The 21,251-nt window shown below is 46.7% G+C and overlaps 1 protein-coding gene across 6 annotated transcripts in view; it reads right to left on the reverse strand.

The window, feature by feature from the left end:
* ABR (ABR activator of RhoGEF and GTPase) overlaps positions 1–21,251 on the reverse strand; it is a 716,822-nt gene that overhangs the window by 132,452 nt on the left and 563,119 nt on the right. For all 6 annotated transcript variants that reach the window (XM_082247579.1, XM_082247581.1, XM_082247580.1 and 3 more), the window contains 3 exons: positions 20,425–20,546; positions 15,552–15,720; positions 8,608–8,730 (listed from right to left, as the gene is read on the reverse strand). In XM_082247579.1, coding sequence (XP_082103705.1) covers positions 8,608–8,730; positions 15,552–15,720; positions 20,425–20,546 — 414 coding nt within the window. The remainder of the gene's footprint in view (positions 1–8,607; positions 8,731–15,551; positions 15,721–20,424; positions 20,547–21,251) is intronic.

The following is a 21,251-nucleotide window of genomic DNA, read 5'->3' on the forward strand; positions in this document are numbered from 1 at the left end:
AAGTGTAATTTCTTCAGTTTTTGTCACATGAAAAGATATAATAAAATATTTACAAAAATGTGAGGGGTGTACTCACTTTTGTGAGATACTGTATGTTGGGCAGTCTTAAAGATGTTAAAAATCTAAAGTGGTAGAACACATTAAAGATCAGATCCTATTTATAAAGCACCAGTATTACCTTACCATGGCCAAGCTGCCGTTTTGGGAAAAACAAAACAAACTGCACATATAGACTATAAACGTGTCTCGTCACGCATCAAGAGATGAAAGTGATTGTAAAGGCAGAAGGTTTTTTTTTTTTTGCAAACAGAAGAATCAGTGCTTCTACCCATATAACATGCTGATGATAGAGCTCCCGGGTGCTCAATCCACAGTCATCTGGCTGAGTAGATAATGTAGAAGAATGATCCGCACACCAGTTGTTGCACTGTTTAAGTCTGATAGGCTGAAACATGTCAACTGATTTTATCTGCGTTTGTCCATTGTGGTTTCTGAATAAAAATGAAGATTTCTTAAGAGCAACAACTGGTGTGCGGATCATCTTTCTACATTATCTACTTAGCCAAAGAAGATTTTTTTTTTTATCTAAATGCATTCTATGCATTACGATAAAAACCTTCTGTGTGCAGCAGCCCCCTAATACTTACCTAAAGTAAACCATTTCGTTACAGCGATGTGCAGGATTGCCTCGGTCGTCCGGGAATCTCTAATTGGCTGAGACACAGCAGCGGCGCCATTAGCTTCCGCTGCTGTCAAAGTCAGTTAACCAATGAGGAGAGAGAGGGGGGGCGGGGACGAACGGCAGCTCTGTGTCTGAATAGACACACAGAGCAGCGGATTCGCTGCCCCCCATAGCAAGCTGCAAGCTGTGGGGGGCACTTGACAGGAGGGAGGGGCCAGGAGACCCGAGAAGACGAGGATCCAGGATGCTCTATGCAAAACCACTGCACAGGGCAGGTAAGTATAACATATTGGTTATTTTTAAAGGAAAAAAAAATGAAACTTTAGAATCACTTTAAAGCAGAACTAAAGTCTGCAGATAAGCGCCACCACCTTCCAGCAATAAGACCACTGGATCCCTCATAGGCCAATCACATCATCTCCTCGGGCCTCTTTGGTTGCGGAGTCCTCAGCCCAGTGCAGTATTTTGACCTAGGCCAACAAGGCCCAGGCCTAGGGCGGCACTTTTCAGGGGGGCAGCAAAAAAGCCACCCCCTCCACCCGAGACTCTATTGGCCACTGGTTGCTAGAACCGCCTCTCTCACCCCCCTCTCTCTCACCCCCTCTCTCTCTCACCCCCTTCTCTCTCTCTCTCACCTTCTCTATCATCCCCCCTCTCTCTCTCTCATCCCCACTCTCTCACCCCCCTCTCTCTCTCTTTCACCCTACTCTCTCATCCCCCCACTCTCTCATTCCCCCCTCTCTCTCTTTGATTCCCCCCTCTCTTTCATCCCCCTCTCTCTCTCCCTCACCCGCCCCCTCTCTCTCTATCTCTCATCCCCGCTCTCTCTTTCTCTCCTTCCCTCACCCACCCCCCTCTCTCTTCCTCACCCACCCCCTCTCACTCCCACCCCCTCTCACCCCCCCTCTCGTGAGATCTCAGGGGTTCATGCTGGGACTTGTAGTCCTTCAATTTTGGAGGGAGTCACATCTGTTAAAAAAGGAGTGGGACAAATTTACATAAGGGGGGCGCCCAATGTTAGTCTTGCCTAGGGCAACAGAAAAACCAAAATACACCACTGCCTCAGCCTGTTGATTTGCTGGTGGGGATGACATTACTCCTGAATGTGCATATGGGAGCCAGAACAGACAGGTAAGTTTGTCTTATGGCAAAAGAGACATTGCATATCTCTTCTGCAACAAAGAGCCTGCGTGCAAATGTTTTATTGTAGGTTTAGTTCCACTTTAACTGTCCATTGGGAGAACATTTCTTGTTGGCCGTAGAAAGCAGATCATCCTACTATACTATACCAATAACATGAAAAGGACATTCTGATAAGTTTTTTTAATCAGATTATTTTTATTGAAACAAAGAAAGAGTTTTTATACACAATACAAAAACAAAACTCCAGAACAAAGAAAGAGAGAAAGGCAAATTGGCGAGCACATATCAGAGGTACACCCCAGTCTGTACGTTCTCGAGATGGCATATATTGTGGACACAATAAGGAGCTAACACATACATTAAGAGTCATAAGGCCATCCCCCCGAAATCATTTGTTAACATATGCTATTCATAGTGTACATGAAAGTAAATAGTAGCCAAGATAAGTGCATCGACACCATCGCCAATGAAGAGCCAGAAACACAACAAAATAAAACAAAACAAAACAACATCGGTGAATTCCCTCTAATTGCCCATACGGAGTATAATTATGCCGAAGTCCCGTAAGTAGACACCCGCATAAGATACATATCAGCAGATGCAATCCCCACCCGTCCACTAACGTGCAAGGTAGAGCAAGTAGCCACACTACGCTGAGGAGATTACCCCACCTATCAGCCTGTTGGATACCAAATGAAGGGGAGCCAGACCCGGCACATCAAGCCAAGGTCCCCAAATACGGTCAAATTTAAGTGCGTTCCCTCTATGTTTGTACGTGAGGTGCTCCCTATTCAGTAGCAATTTCACCTCCTCAATCCATTCAGCATGTGTAGGCGCAAGGGCGGAAATCCATTTCCGCGCTATCAGCTTCCTGGCAAGAAAAAGAGCCCTGAGGACCGCAGCGTGCACCTCTGGGGGGTAGAGTTCCTCATCCAGCCAGCCCAGTATACACAGCTTTGGTTCCACAGGAAGAGATAGTTTCCAAATATCATTGATGGAACGCAAAACCGCATGCCAGTAGCGATGCAATTTCGGGCACCTCCAAAGCATATGCAGCAAGTCGCCTGTGTGCACCATACACCGAGGGCAGAGGGGGGAATCCCTCCTCTGCCAGCGATGCAGGCGTTGTGGGGTCCTGTATGAGCGGTGCAAAATAAATAGCTGCGTAAGCTTATGCGAAGCAGATAGAGAGACCTTTGGTACATTATCCAGTATGCCCGTCCACTCCTCTGAGGAAATGGGGCCCAGATCCTCAGCCCAGGCCTCCCGACACTTATAGGTCATAGCCCTAGAGATTTGTTCCATAAAGGCTGTGTACAATGAGGAGATCTGTCCCTTTTTAATGGTAGTGTTCACCAAATTAAGGAGTATGACAGGATTGCACAGACCCCAGGGAGAGATCTTGGCTTGAGAGGCAAGGGCGTGTCTAAGCTGCAAATACTGAAAAAAAAGGGAGTTAGGGAGGCCAAACTCATCACGAATAGTCTGGAAGTCTTTAAGTACCTCTCCTCTGTACAGCTGGGAGATGAATCTAACTCCATAACTGTCCCAGCGTAGAGAGCCCCTCAGTTTATCCAGTTCAGGGTAGTTGACATTATTAAGAATGCGAGAGTATTTCGAGAAGCCATTGTAAGCAAAGTGTTTTTTAGCCCTCTGCCAAATCCTATCAAGAAGCATCAGGGTGGGACAGCCAGGAGAGCCCCGCAAGACACCAGCCTCCAGGGACTCCACCAGTGCCCCACCCGCAAGTTGTGCCCTAATGACCCGCTGGACAGGATCAGAGTCACTATCCAGTAGCCAACCCGTTAGATGCTGCAGTTGGGACGATAGGAAATAATAGTAGGGGTTTGGAACAGCCAATCCCCCACTATCTTTAGCCTCCTGAAGCGTCTCTAGGCGGATTCTAGGTGATTGCTTCCGCCAGATGAGTGCACGATAGACTGTGTTGAATTGCTTGAAAATGTGAATGGGGATCCACACAGGGGAGTTGTGCAAGGCATACAGTAATTGGGGATTCCAGATCATCTTGATCAGATTACATCTGCCCACTACCGACAGGGGCAACCGGATCCAGCTGGCCAATTTCTCACGGAATCTATGCAGGAGAGGAAGAACATTAAGCTTAACATACTGTTGCAGATCAGGGTGGACCACCACCCCCAAATAACGGAATCGGTCTACCACCACGACCTGCGAAGCAGTAGGGGGCAATGCGACCTCAAGGGGATCCAGAGGCAGCAGGACGGATTTGTCCCAATTTATTTGAAAACCCGAGAAGGATCCGAACCTACCTATCAGGTGCATCAGCGCTACCAGCGAGCCTGACGTGTCTCCTAAAAACAATAGGGCATCATCAGCGTAGAACGCAATCTTGTCCTCCCCCGCCCCCCTGCGAAAACCAACAATAGCTGGGTCGGCCCTAATAGCCGCCGCCAGGGGTTCCACCGCCAGGGCAAACAGCAGGGGCGACAGCGGGCACCCCTGCCTAGTGCCCCTGTGCAACGGAAACGAATGAGAAAGGGAATTGTTGATCCGTATACAGGCCATAGGTGCCCTATACAGTAATTTAAGCCATTTAATAAAGGATGGACCGAAACCAAAGCCCTCAAGGGCCGCCCAAAGATACTGCCACTCAACGCTATCAAAAGCCTTAGCGGCGTCGAGTGACAGTATCGCTCTATGTCCACAGTTATCAGAGGGCAACTGCATATTCAGATACAATCTGCGGATATTGGTAGCTGTGGACCTGCCAGGGATGAACCCAGACTGGTCCCCATGAACCAAGTGAGCGATAACCTTAGATAAGCGGTTGGCCAATACCTTAGCTAATAGTTTCAGGTCAGTGGGCAGTAAAGAGATCGGGCGATAAGATTCAGGGTGTAGCGGATCCTTCCCGGGCTTTAAAAGGACTACCACCACAGCATCATACATAGATCGTGGGAGCTCCCCCCCCTCAAAAGAGGCCTGGATAACTTTAAGCAGTTCAGGTAGCAATACCCCACCAAAGGTTTTATACAGCTCTATAGGGAGCCCATCCATCCCCGGTGCTTTAGAATTAGGAAAAGATGCCAATGCCTCCTGGAGTTCCTCCAACTTAATGGGGGAGTCCAGCATGGCTCGGTCTCTAGCGGATACCTGTGGTAACTGTAGTTCCCCCAAAAATGAACGCAGGTCTTCCGTGTCATAAGCCACCTTTGAGGAATACAGATCCTCAAAAAATGAGCGGAAGCCCTGCAATATGTCAGCCGTGTCATCGACCACTCGAGCAGAAGGAAGTACCAGCCTATGAATAATGGACGAAGGGCGCTGTGCCCGGGAGATAACAGCAAGCATGTGACCGGTTTTCTCCCCCTCCTCAAAATAAGCCTGAGAGGCGAAGAAACGCTTGTGGTCTGCCTGCTGTTGCTGTACAGACCGGTAGAAACGTTGCGCTTCCAGCCAACGGCCTTCAGTGTCAGGCGTGGGAGAGTGCAGGTAAGCGCGTTCAGCGCGAAGTACTGCCTCACTGGCATCCTGTGCCCAACTCCTGCTCTTTGATTTAATAGTAGATACCTCTCTAATGCACAACCCACGTAAGTATGCCTTCATAGTATCCCACACAATACCAGGAGCTGCAGAGTGTCTGTTGTCAGTAAAGAAATGTTCCAGTTGGGTACTGAGGGAGGCAGGGTCTGGGAACAGCTGTAGCCAAAACGGGTTCAACTTCCAATGCACGGGCAACCTGGGGCCAGGAAACCGAAGGTTAACCAGGACCGGGGAATGATCGGAGAGACCCCTAGCTAAATACTCAACCGTGGGCGTAAGAGATTGAAGTAAATCCGAGCCAAAGGCCAGATCAATACGGGACAACGTGGAATGAGACAGCGAATGACAGGAGAATCCAGCCTCCAAGGGATGTTTACTGCGCCAGAGATCCACGAGACCCAACTCCCCCATAAATTTGGCGAAGGGAGTGGGCGTCCTGGATCCTCCAGGGCAAAAGCGTTTATACAAATCTAAGGTCGGGTCGAGGATATTATTAAAATCACCCATCACCAGCACCGGAACCTGAGGGTGTTTTCCCATAAACCGAGACAGACACTCTAGCACCTCGAATGAGAACGGGGGAGGAAGATACACATTTGCAATAAGACATTTAAAGACATTCCAAATACCCACTAAGAAAATAAACCTGCCCTGAGAGTCAATCACAGAGTCCACCAGTTCAAATTTCACCGAGGCAGATATTAAAACAGAGACCCCCCTGGAGTACTGGCTATGAAAAGAGTGAAATTGGACCGGATACCTCCGAGTACGGAGATATCCAGTCGTGTCCTGAGTAAGGTGGGTCTCCTGCAGGCATACCAGGGCAGGAACATGATGAGACAACAGGGTCAGCACAGCCGTTCGTTTGCGGGAGTCCCCCAGACCTCTCACATTCCACGAGAGCATAGACTCCTTGGTGTCAGCCATGAGAGGGTGTCAGTATAGGATAAGGGCAGGGGAAGTCTCCGACAGGCCGCCATAGTAGTTCCCAGCAGCCGGCCGCTTCCTGAAGCAGCAGGCCAAAGGACCAAGGGATACAATCAGTAGCAGCACAGCAGTAAGGTACAGCAGAGGTAGGGAGAGCACCATAGGGGAATCCACCATAGAGTAAGTTGGACAAGAAAAAAAAAAAGAGAAAAAAGATGGAAAGTCTCAACAAAAAAAACAGTAACAACAAAAACTGATGGAGAGCAGCCGACAGAGCCACTTCTATCCATGCCCCGCAGGGAACACTCTGTAGGCCCCAATGGGGCGGGGGGGTACGAGAAGAGGGCCCGAACTCGGACAGAGTCAGAAACCCGGCTCATTCCCGCCGCGGGTTTCAAAAAAGGAGCAAACAGTAGAACCATAGAAATTCAAGCAGAACTCTGCGTCATGGCTCCAAGTAGGGGACTAATAGACCCAGCAAGGCAAAACTCATCAGCTTGCTTGAAGACAGTGCTATTCCACAGCCGCTCTTAGGTGCCTTTCTTGACGATCCAGCCAGTTAGTTGCCATGGTAGGATTTTCGAAAAAGTGCACTGTGCCATTCGCGACCACTCGTAGTTTAGCCGGATACATCATGGAGTAGACCAAAGGGATGGCGCGCAGTCGCTTCTTCACATCAGTAAACCGCGCCCTCTGCCTCTGCAGGGCAGCCGAAAAGTCAGGATAAATGGAAATCTTAGCACCCTGTATTTCCATACGGGGTTGTTGGCGGGCCAATTTCAGAATAACGTCCCTGTCCTTGTAGTGTAGCAGCTTCAGCAGGAATGGACGGTCAGGACCCCCAGGTGGGGGGGCCCTGAAAGGCACCCTATGCGCCCGCTCTACAGAAAAGAATGGTGATAGATTGTCTTTCCCAAAAGTGGTGATCAGCCATTGTTCTATAAACTCCACAGGCGATTTACCTTCCGCTTTTTCGGGGATGCCCACCAAACGCAGATTACTGCGGCGTAAACGGTTCTCCATATCCTCCAGTCTGTGCATCGCCTCAGCAACCGCTGAGGAATTCATGCGCACATCTTGCAGAATGGGGGGTAAATCATCCTCCACTGCACTCACCCGTCCCTCCAGGGCCGTAGTACGTTCCCTCATTTTCTGCATATCCTGACGGATGTGCAATATGCCTTCTTTCATGCTCTTCACCTCAATGGACAAATCAGAAAGGGATGCGCCGTATGTGTGGATCGCAGTTAACACATCCTGTATGGTAGGGAGAGGCTGCTCTGCGTCCTCCAAGGAACCGGGCCTGGCTGCAGGGACGGGAGGTGTACTCACTGCGGTCTCTAGGGAGGGCTCAGCCGGAGTATCGAGGCACGGAGACAGCGCTGGCGAGTGAGGAGGTGGACGATCCCGGGAAGCCGCTGAGGAGGCCATCGGCGAGGTATGTGAGCGGTGCTTCGTGGGGTCGCGGGCGAACTTCTCCAGCTTAGAGATCGCTGTAGGCTGTTTGTCACGGCCCGCACGCTGGGGAAGCGGGGCGCCGCCATTTTGGGCCTGCTTCAGTGCAGAGGCGCCATCCTCCTTCTTCTTTGACATGGCGTTCCTGTGCGGCCGGGCGTCCGGTACTACCGCTGGGGTGATGCAGGCACGGGAGCGGAGCAGGCGATCAATTGTAGCGGGGATTCGGGTCTATATAACAGGATTATTTCGATCAGGATTCCGGAGCTGACTCAAGGCACGACTGCTCACATGTAAGGTTCAGCCACGCCCCCGACATTCTGATAAGTTGCTAAAGGCAACAAGTCAACTTAAATGATGAGACAAAGGTTGAGTATAATAGAAAGTGTCCTCATTAGGGATATGGCTACAGATCTGAAGGAGGAAATGTACCGCAGTTCCTTAGCTTTTATTCCCTATTCTACAAACCTGCTAGCTGTATCTCTCAATAAAACAACGTGTGGTCTGTAAAAGGAATTATTCCTTTGAAGACTCGGCTTTAAAGCAATATGTCCTTGTGATTTGGACTCAAAGGCAAAAAGTGGGTTTAAAGCCAAGTCAGTAGAAGATGTGGAGTGGAGTTCACACAGCTCCCACGCACTTTTTCCCTGGGCAGCCTGACTCACTGCTCACATCAGACGCTGCAGAATTCCCCTTCTGGCATCATCCGCTCAATATCGAAATGTTCAAAGCATGCAAATAACCATGGCTGCCTCCCCACAATCCCCTAGTGGGAAAGCCAAAGCGGATTCCCACTTCTATCCCTCAATACAACTCCATCTCCCTGCAGAGGCCACACAGCTGCCAGCTGCAGGCAGTCCTGGCCCACAGCTCACCTTGCCATTCTTGTTGTGGATTCTGAAAGGGATAGTAGGAGAGAACAGCAGAAGCCACGATTCATATTCGAACATCTTTTTCTTCAGCCGCTCAATAGCACGACTTGATCCCTTGTTTGACTTCTGCAGAGACAGATAAGATGGCAATGTATTAGAACACTCGAAAATGACCATGGAATGTCTATACTGAAGTAGAAATAAATGGGGAAATAAAGGATTTAACAAATGGGTAACCAGGTGCACAATAATAAAGCTGGGATAAAAAAAAAAAAAATAGAGCCATTTGTCAGGTAGCGAAGTCTGGAAGGTTAGTTTAAAGCCAAATTCACGCCAATATGCGTCATTATTGGTTTATTTATTTTTTTTTTTTTGAGTTGGTAAATCAGTATTTTTAAGTTTCCATTGCTGGCAGGGCCTTAATAAAGAGATCTCCCCTCATCTTTTTTCCCCATTACAAGAAATAAGAGGGTATGGTTGTCACTGCAACGGAAAGACGCAGCCTGTCATTGCTACTTGCACGATTGTTATGCTGATCCATTTCAAGCTCTTAGAGCTCATGCACATTTGACGATTGTATTTTTTTCTCTAAACGGCTTTTACTGCCAGAAAAAAGCAGCTTAAAAAAGGCACATTTTGCACACAGGCTTATGCACATTTGCGCGTTTGCCGTTAATGCATTCTATTGGTCAGAATATTATTTAATTCTGGCCACTAAAGTGCATTAATACAAAAACACGCCTAAACACATCTAGTGTTTTTGCACATTTTGCGTTTTTTTTGCTCAAAAGCTTCTCTCCTGAATGCGGTGATGATGGATTTTTTTCAGCCTCTAAACACTCTTAACACGCCTGTACATGCCTGTGTGTGCATGGACACAGACTAACATGAGGAGGTGTTTACAGACAGAAAAAAAAAAATAAAAAAACGCAAAACGCCTGTACAAGTTGCGTTTTTTTAAGCCCAGTGTGCATTAGCCCTTTGAGTTACCAAATTAGGGAAGCCGATCCACGGGGCCGGCGGCTGCGATTGCCGCCAGGCACCCGCGATCGCTCCTCAGGGAGAGAGAACGACGGTCTGCTGTTGTAAACACAGCAGACCGCTGTTCTCTCTGAAACAAACACAGAGCGCCTGTGATACTCCTATTTAGGATCACAGGTGTCTGTGTTGATTCCACAAGTACAGTTAGAAACCACTTCCCTAGGCTCACACTTAACCCTTTGATCGCCCCTGGGTTAACCCCTTTCCTGCCAGTGTCATTATTACAGTAACAGTGCATGTTTTTAGCACTTACTGTAGTAATGTCACTGGTCCCCCCAAAAGTGTCAAAAATGTCAGTTAGGGGTCCGATCTATCCGCCAAAATCCTGCTAAAAATCGCAATTGCCGCCATTACTAGTAAAAATAAAAATGACAAATCTTTCCCCTAGTTTGTAGACTTTTGCGCAAACCAATCAAAATACGCTTAGTGGGATTTTTTTTACCAAAAATATGTAGCAGATTACAAATTGGCCTAGACCTAGAAGGATGAAAAATTTGGATTTTTAATTTTTTTGGGGAATGTTATAGCAGAAAGTGAAAAATATTGTTTTTTTTCCTCAGAATAGTTTTTTTGTTTATGGCGCAATAAATAAAAATCGCACAGGTGATCAAATACCACCAAAAGAAAGCTCTATTTGTGTGAAAAAAGGACATCAATTTATTAGGGTACAGTGTTGAATTTAAGGTTTGGTAAGCTACAATATATTAAATATTGTTTTGGGTGTAATACCACTCTATAAAATGTGTTTGGGGGGGATGAATAACCAACATAGGGAGGAATAGGCTGTCTAGTGCCCCATAATAAGTAGTATTCTACGGGATAACTCAGCAGGGGAAAGTAATGCTAGTAGGGGACCTGAGAAGAAGAGGTTGTGCAAAACCACTGCACAGAGCTGTTAACAGGTAAGTATGACAGGTTTATTTGGAAAAAAAAAAAAAAACTTTACCTTTAATATCATTTTAAGACACTTTAAGCAACATATGTTAAACAACATCCTGTCGGATGTAAACTGTGATCCAAAAAATGGGATTTCTGAATCCATTTCTCTGATGTTCATTGACGGACACAACTCCTGATTCTTCTTAACCACTGGGTTATACTGCCAGAGGTAGGACACTACGCAGGAAAAAGGTTGACTACGCCTATGGGCAGTCCCAGGGGGTATACACTCACTCTCAGCTATAGGCACTCAGTTTTTTTACAAGCAGTATCAGAAGAAAGCCAACTCCACAGAGGGGTGGGTGCTGTGAACATCAGAGAACATCAGTCAAAAATCCCATTTTCCCTTTCGTTCCTGACGGACACCGCTCCTGGTTCTTCTTAACCATAGGGATGTCCCAAAGCAGTGTTAAACATGAGGGATGGGGAAAAAAGCAGATAAAAAATTCCCCAAGGCTAACCATAGCCAACCAGGTAACATGGAGATCATTAACTACTGGAGCTCACCTGAAAAAACGATACACCCTCAAAGAGGACCAGGTCCTCTAAACAGCAGCCAGCAAAACCTTGCGGCCAAAACAAGCATCTGCAGACGCCAACACATCCACTTTATTAAAATGTTTTAAAAGTCTGCACCAACGACCAGATGGATGCCTTGCAAACCTGCGTCACTGAAGCTTGATGACGGAAAGCCCAAGCGATGCCTTGCAAACCTGCGTCACTGAAGCACCACCTTGTGAATCACCATAGGGTATACAATAGGATAAAGCCGCCAGTTCTGACACCCTGCGCGCAGAGGTGATAGCCACCAAAAGAGGCCACCTTCCGGGGCAACGCAAGCAGGGATACCTCCCAAATATTGTCAAAGGGAGGCTACTGTAGAGCTGAAAGCACCACATTAGGATCCCATTGTGGCAACGGAGCCCGCACCGAAGGAACCAAATGTCAGACAGACAGACACCCTGAAGAAAAGTACACACCAGGGAGTGTGAGGCCAAAGGTCGTTGAAAAAAGACTGCCAAAGCGGATACCTGGCCCTTGATGGTACTGAAGACCAATTTCTGTTCAAATGGAAGGTTAAGATCCGAGCCACCAAGAAGCGAGGATGAACCCCAGGAGACTCACACCACGCAATGTGCGTCTTCCACGTATGGTGGTAGCTCTTCCTAGAAGTAGATTTCCTAGCTTTCAACAGCGTAGGAATCACCAACTCGGACAAACCTCCATTCTTCAGCACCTGGCGTTCAACAACCAAACCGCAAAGCCAGCGACTGTAAAGCAGGATGGAAGACCGGTCCTTGGGACAGCCAATCCTCCCTGAGAGGAAGCCCCCAAGGAGCATCTGTGACCTGCCGTACCCGATCGGCGTACCAGGACCGGCGAGGTCAGTCTGGATCCTGCACAGGAGTTGTGGCAGTAATTTGAGAGGGCTGGAATAAATCGGTCAGCCCACCTTAGAATGCCGGCTACTTATTGAGCTGCCAGGACACTACTTGTGCCCCCTTGGTGATTGAAATAAACCACAGTCGTGGCATTGTCCAAATGGATTTGTACCAGACACCCATGAAGACAAATTGTCCAATGAACCAGACAAAGGCTGATCGCTCGGAGTTCCAGAACATTAATCCAGACCCCCTGAGCACATCTATGTGGAGGTCGCCTCCTTATCCGGACAGGCTGGTATCCATGGTAACAACCGTCCAGTACAGGGGGAGAAAAGATTTCCCTGTCGAAGTGCCAGAGAATGAAGCCACCTCTAAAGACCGTGGATCCTTGTCCCACTTCACCGGAATCTCTTTAGCAGAGATCTTGTGTGGAACTCTTCAAACAGACTGCCTCGAGAGTGGATACTATCAGGCCCAGCACCCGCATGCAAGTCCGGAGGGATGACCGTCTGCTGAACAACAGAAGCTGAATTGCCTCTTGCAATGTCTTAAGTTTTTCCAGAGGAAGAAACACTCTGGCTGAGGCCGAGTCCAGAGTCAGACCCAGATAGTCCAGTTTTTATGAACAGAACAAAAGCAGACTCCTGAAGGTTTAGAATCCAACCGAACATGCGGAAATTCTGTACTCACACCAGCAGTTTAGTGCCTTAAGGTCCAGAATTGGGGGTACCTTGCCTTCTTCCCTGGGAACTGTAAAGAGGTTTGAGTAAAAACCTCTGAAAACATTCTGAAATCAAAACAATCACCCCAAGTTTCGCACTACCCCAAAGAGACCCGTAAGTGATCTGGGGACAAGTGCAGGTTGGAAGGAAAGAACCTTTCCGGGGGATAAGACCGGACTTGATCTCGCAGCCTGATCGTATAACTTAGTGGACCCATGTGTCCTATACCAGGGGGGTCCATGGATCCAGATACGGGTGAGGGCGCCACTTTATGCAGAGGCAGCCTTGTCCTCAGGTCTGGAAGAGCCTGCTCGTGACTTGCCAGACTGGGTCCTCTTGGAACCTCCGGTGGAGGCCCTGACTTTTGAACCCTTGTCTTGAGACCCTGAGGGATGAAAAAAAACCTCTTCTGAGCCGAGGAGAATGGCCAACGTCTAAGACGGGGCTCCTTGCCCTTTGTAGCCTGCAGAAGAAGAGTAATCTTCCCCCCATGTGAGACCCTAAACAGGCAATCCCCTACGAGGGGGAGATCAGATAAGGCATTCTTAGAAGTCTGGTCCGCAGACCAGTATTTCAGCCAGATAACGCTGAAGGACCACTGCTGATACAGACAGGCTAGAAATCAAAGGAGCCGCATCCAAGAGGCATCACAGATAAACTGTAGCCTCTGGACCAACTGATCCGCCAGCTCCTCACAGACAGGGGAAACTGTTTCCCCTCAAGGTCCTGGCGTAAAAGTTTAGCCCACTCGGTCAGAGCTTGCGACCCCAGTGCAATAGAAAATACCCGCCTAAATGCCGAACCAGCCACAGTGAACATATGGCGGGCCAGAGCCTCCACCCTCCTATCAGCTGGACAATTAAAGGCCGGGGACTCCTCAGCCGGAATTAAGTTAGCTTTATTTAACCTGAAAACCAACAAGTCCACTGCAGTTAATCCTCATAAGGACACGCAAGCAAGCAAGCAAAAAGCGCTTAGGAACCACTGTGTTTTGGACGACCCCACTTTTTCGTGACAATGTTGCAAAGTAAGCAGAAAAAGGGAACACCCTCGCTGCTTTGGAGGGCCTGTGGGTGCCAGAAGGGACCAGCGCCTCCAACGCAGCTTCAGCCGCAACCTCCTTTTTTAAAGTGTCACGCACTGACACAAACAGTGCATCCACCAGCGCCTTTTCATGCATGGCTAGAGGAGCAGAGGAAACTGGTCGCTATATACCAAGTTCACCCAGAAACCATAACAATCAGGGGAGGTTGCCAACTGCGATCCCGCAAAGGGGATGCCGACCAAGGGCCTACGAATGAACCACCTACTTTTTTTGTGGAGGCCCAGCTGCAAGTGCACTGATCCCAGCCTGGCAGATGCCCAAACGAAGAGTGGGGACTTCAGCTAAACGCACTGGGGCTGCCCCCCAAGGGCGCTCCACTCAGCCGCATGGCCTAGTAGGCCGCAAAGCGCGGCCTAAATCTTTGTGGGCGCCCAGCCGCTTGGAGGTGAGCCCCCGCGGAGCCGACCACCCAGGGGCAGCAGAGGGGAGGGCGGATGCCCAAACGGGAGGCAGTGGAATCAGCAAACCTCACAGGGGCCACCTCACGTAGTTTGACTAGTAGGCCGCAAAGCCGCAGTCTAAATTTTCAGCCGGATCCGGCCGCGTGATGCTCTACCCGCGGATGCTAAACTATCCGCTCCCCCAGCCAACAACTGCCGCAGGGAGCCAAGAGGACATCCCTGCCCTAGTCACCAACCCCCAGGGTGGCAGAAAACCCTGCTCAACCCCCTGTTGCACACCAGGAAAACCCGGTCAGGAGCAACTCCAACCAGCCCCCCCTTAAGAGCATGTGGCAACAGTCCGCTCATAACCTCACCCGGGCGGGGGGCGAAAGACCCACAGTGACCACCAAAATATTAGAGGGGCTGGGGGGAAGGAGGGGAACCTGGGGGTCCCATTGTCCCAGGAAGGGGCCCACGTCCACCCCAAAACCCTCCAGGAGTAGAAGGGGGGGCGGCTACTTACCACACAAGGAGCAGGGTGGGCTCTGGACAGGACACCGCTCCATCGTAACGTGGGTGCTGTTGGCCAGGAGGAAACGCTGCGACTCAGGCCGAAGCCAGTTCGTATGCGCCGTCGCGAGACGTTTCACTCACAGGCCAGGCCCTGTCCAGTGGGGCTATGGCACGGCCGACCTAGCGTGGAGCTGCTGAGTCCTACTTCTGTAGGGGGCAGTATAACCAGATGGTTAAGAAGAGTCAGGAGCTGTGTCGGTCAATGAACGAAAGTGAAATGTATTCAATGACAAGTAAAAAGGAACAGGTCTCTGGAAACCTATTTCTGTATTATTTATTACAGGTACTTATATAGCGCATTCAATGTATGCAGCTCTTTACACACACACACATATATATATATATATATATATACACACACACACATACACGGCATATTTACATCAGTTCCTGCCCTCAAAGAGATTACAATCTAAGGTCCCTAACTCACTTTTATACATACACATACTAGGGCCAATTTAGGCAGAAGCCAATTAACCTAACAGTAAGTATTTGCAGGGCGGAAGGAAACTGGCGTAACCGGAGGAAACCTACACAGGCACGGTGAGAACATGCAAACTCCAGGTGGGTAGTACTGTGGTTGGGATTCGAAACGACGACCCTAGTGCTGCTCGCTGGAAGTGGTAACCACTTAGCCTGCCCTAGGCGCTCGTTTACATTTTCAATCACACAAAGAAAAATAAGGAGCTGAATTCTCGATGGCTGTTATGGAATGGAACACTCTTCTTTTATGCTCTATGAGTTCAACCTTCAATAATGCTTCAGTCACAGGTAAAATAATTTGGTTGCATACACTGACCTTTTCTTTTTGGATCTCACTTTTCAGAACTGAGATCTTTGCTTTCATCTCTTCAATCTCATGGTCAGGTGTAGCGTGCAGTTGAGGGATGGGCTCGGACTCCTCCAGAGAGGGGAACACCAGGTCCGCCAAAGGAATGTACCACTTGCAGTCATACTGCTGGTGTTTGCTGTTCATAAAAGACATGAAGTTAAAAATCCATTATTATCCCAAATAAAAACAGAAACCAAACCCTTTCAAAATCCTAAAAAGTGTCCTTTTGGATTTGTAGACTTGCGATTGGGAGATTAGTTTAATGTTTTCCTTTCATTATGCATTCATGTGAATTCAGTTGGCATGGTAAATCAGTTTGAGATGCTTCTGACCTCCTAAGCCACATCAAGCCGCTTCTACATTCCCACCGACTTTCATGGGGAGAAAGGCCCTTAAACTGTACACCTTCTCTTCCATGTAACCAGGCCAAGAGTACGCTGTAAACAGAATCTTACACACAATTCCCTTCCCCATATGATTGTTATACTAATTTTCAGGGATTCTGCACAGGCCTTGAAGTCAAATGACAGGAATCTCCAGCAGCATCTTGTACTAAAATGTCATCTTTGGTGTGACACTTGAAAAGCCACTGCACATCTAAATGATTGCTATGGGATAGAGTTGCACTATTAATTGTTAAGAAAATCTCGATTCACCCCCCTTATGATCTTAAAAACAGCTTGTCCACGATTCCTTCAGAGCGGTTCTCTGCTCACTCTGCTGTTCTCTGCTCACTCTGTCAAAAAAGAAAAAGAGCCTCTGGCAAATGTTTATCAACATTGTTAAAGCAGAGTTACACCCTAAAATTATACTTACCCCCATGCCCGGGGTCACCTGAAAAACAAATGGATAATCGCAATTTTTTTTTTTTTTTTACTTACCTGGTTTAGAAGAAAATAAACTTGCCTTACTTCCTCTTCCTCCCCTCGGCGGCCACGGCGATTCGTCACTTCCTGGCTTGCAATGATTCCTGGGAGCTGAACGTCATCGCTCCCAGGAATCAATGCACCTGCACCGGCCTCAAAGTCAGTTCCGGTGCAGGCGCCATCATACCTTGCTAAACAGCTTCTGGGCATGACCAGAAGCTGTGCAGGGATGACGCTGCGGCCCCGGAAGTGACGGCGGGGCCGGTGCAGTGCATCGTGGGACCGAAGAAGACGGAAGAGGACAGAAGAGGATCGCGCTGGCTTCAAGCTGCCCACACCTGAGATGGCAGCGCTGGACAATAATTTTTCAAGGTAAGTATTTCTTCTAAAAGGTAAGTGCAACCCAGGACAGATCAGAGGCTAGCCATTGTGGAATGCACTAGCCCTGACTGTCCCGGGGGTATTTTTATTAAAAAAAGCTTTCCCAGGATGGAACTCCGCTTTAAGGCTGCTAGATAACTATAAACACAATGTTTTACAATGTATCATTTCGTTCTTTTAGATCAAGGAATGAACGTCTGTCTGTAAGTGAGGGCAGTTTAACCTCTTAAAGTGGTTGTAAACTCCCCATTTAGACTTCAGCTCATGTGTCTTAACAAAGCAATAGATTGGTGCCCGTAAAACATTGCTTACTTGCACAATCTTCCTGTAATTATTCCTGAAACATTTTATGAAGTAATCGGTGCATGCTCCGCTTGTCCGTCAATATCATCGATATGTGTGCCGTTTCAGTAAGAACATCATGTCAGGTCAGAAAACGACACAGCTATGAAGCCTCGCGATTGTGCCTTTCTCGCCAGCTTCCTCGTTTGTGGGCATGGCGAATATGAACTGTGGAGCTCGGTTGCTGTAGTAACGGCGATCGAGAAAGAGGCTTGAAAGCAGCAAATTGCGCATTATGCCGAGATTTCGGCCAAGGAATTTTGTAAGGGCGGAAATGACATCCGCAGGGGAAGCCGAGACCAAGAAGCAGTAAAAAAATTAACTTCCAAAAATTGTATGTTCTTTACATACATTCGAAAAAATAGATTTTTACAGCATAGTTTACTTCCTCTTTAAAGACTAAGCCTTTTTCTGACACTTGTTACAATTTAAAATCAGTATTTTTTTGCTAGAAAATTATTTGAAACCCCCAAACATTATATATGTATATTTTTTACCAGAGACCCTAGAGAATAAAATGGCGATTGTTGCAATCTTTTCTGTCACACTGTATATGCGCAGAAGTCTTTCAAACGCAGTTTTTTTTTAAAAGAATACACTTTAATGAATTAAAAAAGCACTACCTTTTTGTATAATGTAAAAGATGATGTCATGCCGAGAATCGTGAGAGAATCATGATCTTTATTCTAAGCAAAAAAATTGTGATTCTCATTTTCATTTTATCCAGAATCCTGCAGCTCTACTTTGGTATAAAATGCTGCTTATTACTACTACTAGAATACTGCTCAGATCAAAGTTTTTCCTAACAAAAAAATGTCCTAGATGCCCCTATGGAAGCCTGCACAGAGAGAAAAAGATGGTCTGTCAATTACCCACCTGACCTCTGAAAATCCTATTTATCTGGCCGTTTAAATCACTAACCAGAAATAAGGATACAGAGTAGGAGTCTTACATTCACTGTGAATTTGTGACTGTGTACCTGTTCCAGGTAAGGATTCAAGATCAACATGGAGGTTATGGAGCATGGATTATGTCTTTTTGTAATATCACCTTCAGGTGAAATCTGGTATTGCAGCATAGCCATTCACACATAACGTCCATGGAGAAAGCCAGACTTAGCGTGGCTTTAGATCTTTCTACAAGAATGAAGTCTAATACTCTTTCTTGGCTAACGTAAAGCCTAAGAGTACCTAAAACAAAAACATAAAAAAATCAGCACAAGGGACGTTACTTACCTTAAGTGTGATGTGTCCCTTGTGTTGCCGTGTCCTCCTTTCACTGAATTCTTCCTCCTTTAGTCCCAATTCCCACCAATGTTTTTTTCTTGCAGAAACGCAGGACATTTTTTTAACATAGGTTCCTATAGAACACGTTCACATCAATACATTTTTGTGCCTCTGCGTTTTTGGAAAGGGTCAGGGACTTTTTTAAACACAAAACTGTGCATTTTTTGCGTTCTTGGTGCAAAAGACCTCAATGGAGAAGTCGAAGAAAAGCACGTAGCGCGTTTTTACTGAGATTTGCTTTTTTATCTGCACAACAACAAATGTTCAAAAAAAACCCCATAAAAATGCAAAATGCAAATTATGTGTTCAAAAACGCAAAAAAGCACAGCAAAAACACTCAAAAGCAACACGCATAGGTGTGAATTGAGCCTTAATGCTCTCCACCCCCAATAATCTTAATTTTCTGGTGGGGTGGAGGTTTTTGGAACTAAGAGGCTGTAATAGACAAGTGTGCCCGACTATGCCCACCTTTTCCACTTTGCTGCTACAATCATAGAAGCCATTACCACAGCTTCTACAGCTAAAACAAGATCTATGAATGGAGGATGGACAAATGATTGAAAGGTCTTCCCCCTCCATTCATAGATTGTTTTTCATTAATGGAAGCTCTAGTAAAGGCTTTTATGCAGGGCGGAAAGAGCAGGCATAGTCCTCCACTCTTGACTAGTGCCTGTCTCAGTTCTATTAAGTCCAACAGCACCGGAAAATTACTGTGGCAGAGGTGGGGAAATCAGAGGAGGAAGATTTTAGATACATACAGGACAGAAAGGCACAAGGGATATATTCCACTGAAGCCAAGTAATGTCCCTTGTGCTGATTTTTTATAGTTTTGATTTAGGCTTTTTAAGTGGAATTAAACCCGCTAATTTAACGGTTTCCACAAATAGTTATATTTAAGGCATGCCGTGAATGATAATTTGTCATATTTGCTTTTGCCCTCAACTGAACTGTCAAGTAATCAAATGTCTGGTTTCGAAGGGTGGTTGAAGGAAAGAAATTTGCTTGATTTTCCCCAATTAACACAGACTGTATTGATGCCGGAATCCCTCTTCATGGGTCATGGGGAAGCCATCCTGGCAGGGGGAAGCCGTTGATTATTACTAGAGACTTTAGTAGCCGCTAGTGATAATCGCAGGTGAAACCCGGCATGCTGGTTTTACCCAAATCAATTGATCAACTTGGTACATTCAGCCTCTCTATACACAGTTTGAATCTTGTCCAGTTCCTGCTGATTCAAACCATGTATGGCCTGCCTTACATGCTAAACTTTGCACATTAATGGCTAAGGCAGGCCATAGGTTATTCAGTCAGCAGTGATGGAGTAATCTCTTCAGTGACTCTATTGCGGTCTTCTGCGGGGAAAGCTGTCCCTACCGAGAGAACTCAATGCTTATTGCTAGTGGCTTGAAAACCAACATGCTGGTTGTACTCAAGTCGATCGACAGATCTACAATCTTTATTTTCCCCTTTTCTGTCTGGTAAATGCGCCATGTGTGGTGAAAGTTCAGCTGTCAGCAACAAAAGGAGCCAGTGAACAAACCTTTAAAGAAATAATAGCATGCCAAAAAATATCAGCCTGTGATAAAAAGCACTTACAACATTCAGGTGCACAAAGAATTGCCCCAACACGATTCGAAGGGTGCAAGCACTGCTAGAATTTGTTGCATTTTTCATACCATATACAGCTACCATATTATGAGGATTAATGTAAAAAAATATTGTGACATTCTGTAGGTCCTCATGTTACTTTTAAGAGGATTTCTGGCTGCTTTACAGTTCATGTGTCTGTCTCCAGAAATAGAGGTGACAGACACAGCTAGGAATTTTTTTTAATGTTCTAAAGAACTTAGTTTACAACATAAGTCAATGGGACATTACATTTACCATTTTCTCTGAAATGTGCAGCAATATGTGTGACGATTTCCTTTGCACAGAGGGTGTGATACATATTAATTTTTCACCTACCCAACAGTTGCCTTCTTAAGCTTGGCACAGAGCAGGAGGTCTGTAAACAAGAAGAGGTGACGCAGCTTGCGGGAATTTTCAGAGAGTTCCACTAAGAAACCATCTTTAATCAGCTGCCGGGTCTGCAAATTAGAGAACATTTTTATTAAACAATTTCAGTTTCAATAGAAAAGCAATGCAGACAATAACAGACCTCCGATATAATTTGGCAAAAGATGAAAACTCTACCATGCATATACCTGCTATGGGCTTCATTTAATTGCAAGCATAACGTAATTGTTTTTTCAGTTTTTGTCATTGTATTCACTATTTCCTGAAACACTAGCAATACCAAAATGTAAGTCTAAACCAGTGATCTCCAAACTGCAGCCCTTTCCTTGCCTTTATCTGGCCCTTGGGGCGCTTTGCCTTCCCTCTGAAATCCAACAATATGGCATAATTCCTGTTACTGATATCAACAACAGGGCACAATTTCTCCCATTGACACCAGTAATGGGGCACAGTTCCTCCAACTGACACCGACAAAAGGGCACTGTTTCTCCAACTGACACCAACGATGGTGCACTATATTCCTCCACCTAATGCTTCCTAAGGTGTACGGTTTATTCCCACAGACACCAGGACAATTCCTACTTCCAGTTGCCACAGTCTGGCCCCCCTAAAGTCTGAGGGACAGTAAACTGGCACTTTGTTTAGAGACCCCTGGTCTAAACATAAAGACAAACAAGGTTGGCTACAGACAGTCTAGTAATTACAAGCGATGCATTTGGTTTCAAGCCCTTTTTTCTAGTAATCAGGAAATTCAATTCTTAAAACACACCCACCTT

Source organism: Pelophylax lessonae (assembly GCF_965119305.1).
Source record: "Pelophylax lessonae genome assembly, chromosome: 2".
Classification (NCBI taxonomy): domain Eukaryota; kingdom Metazoa; phylum Chordata; class Amphibia; order Anura; family Ranidae; genus Pelophylax; species Pelophylax lessonae.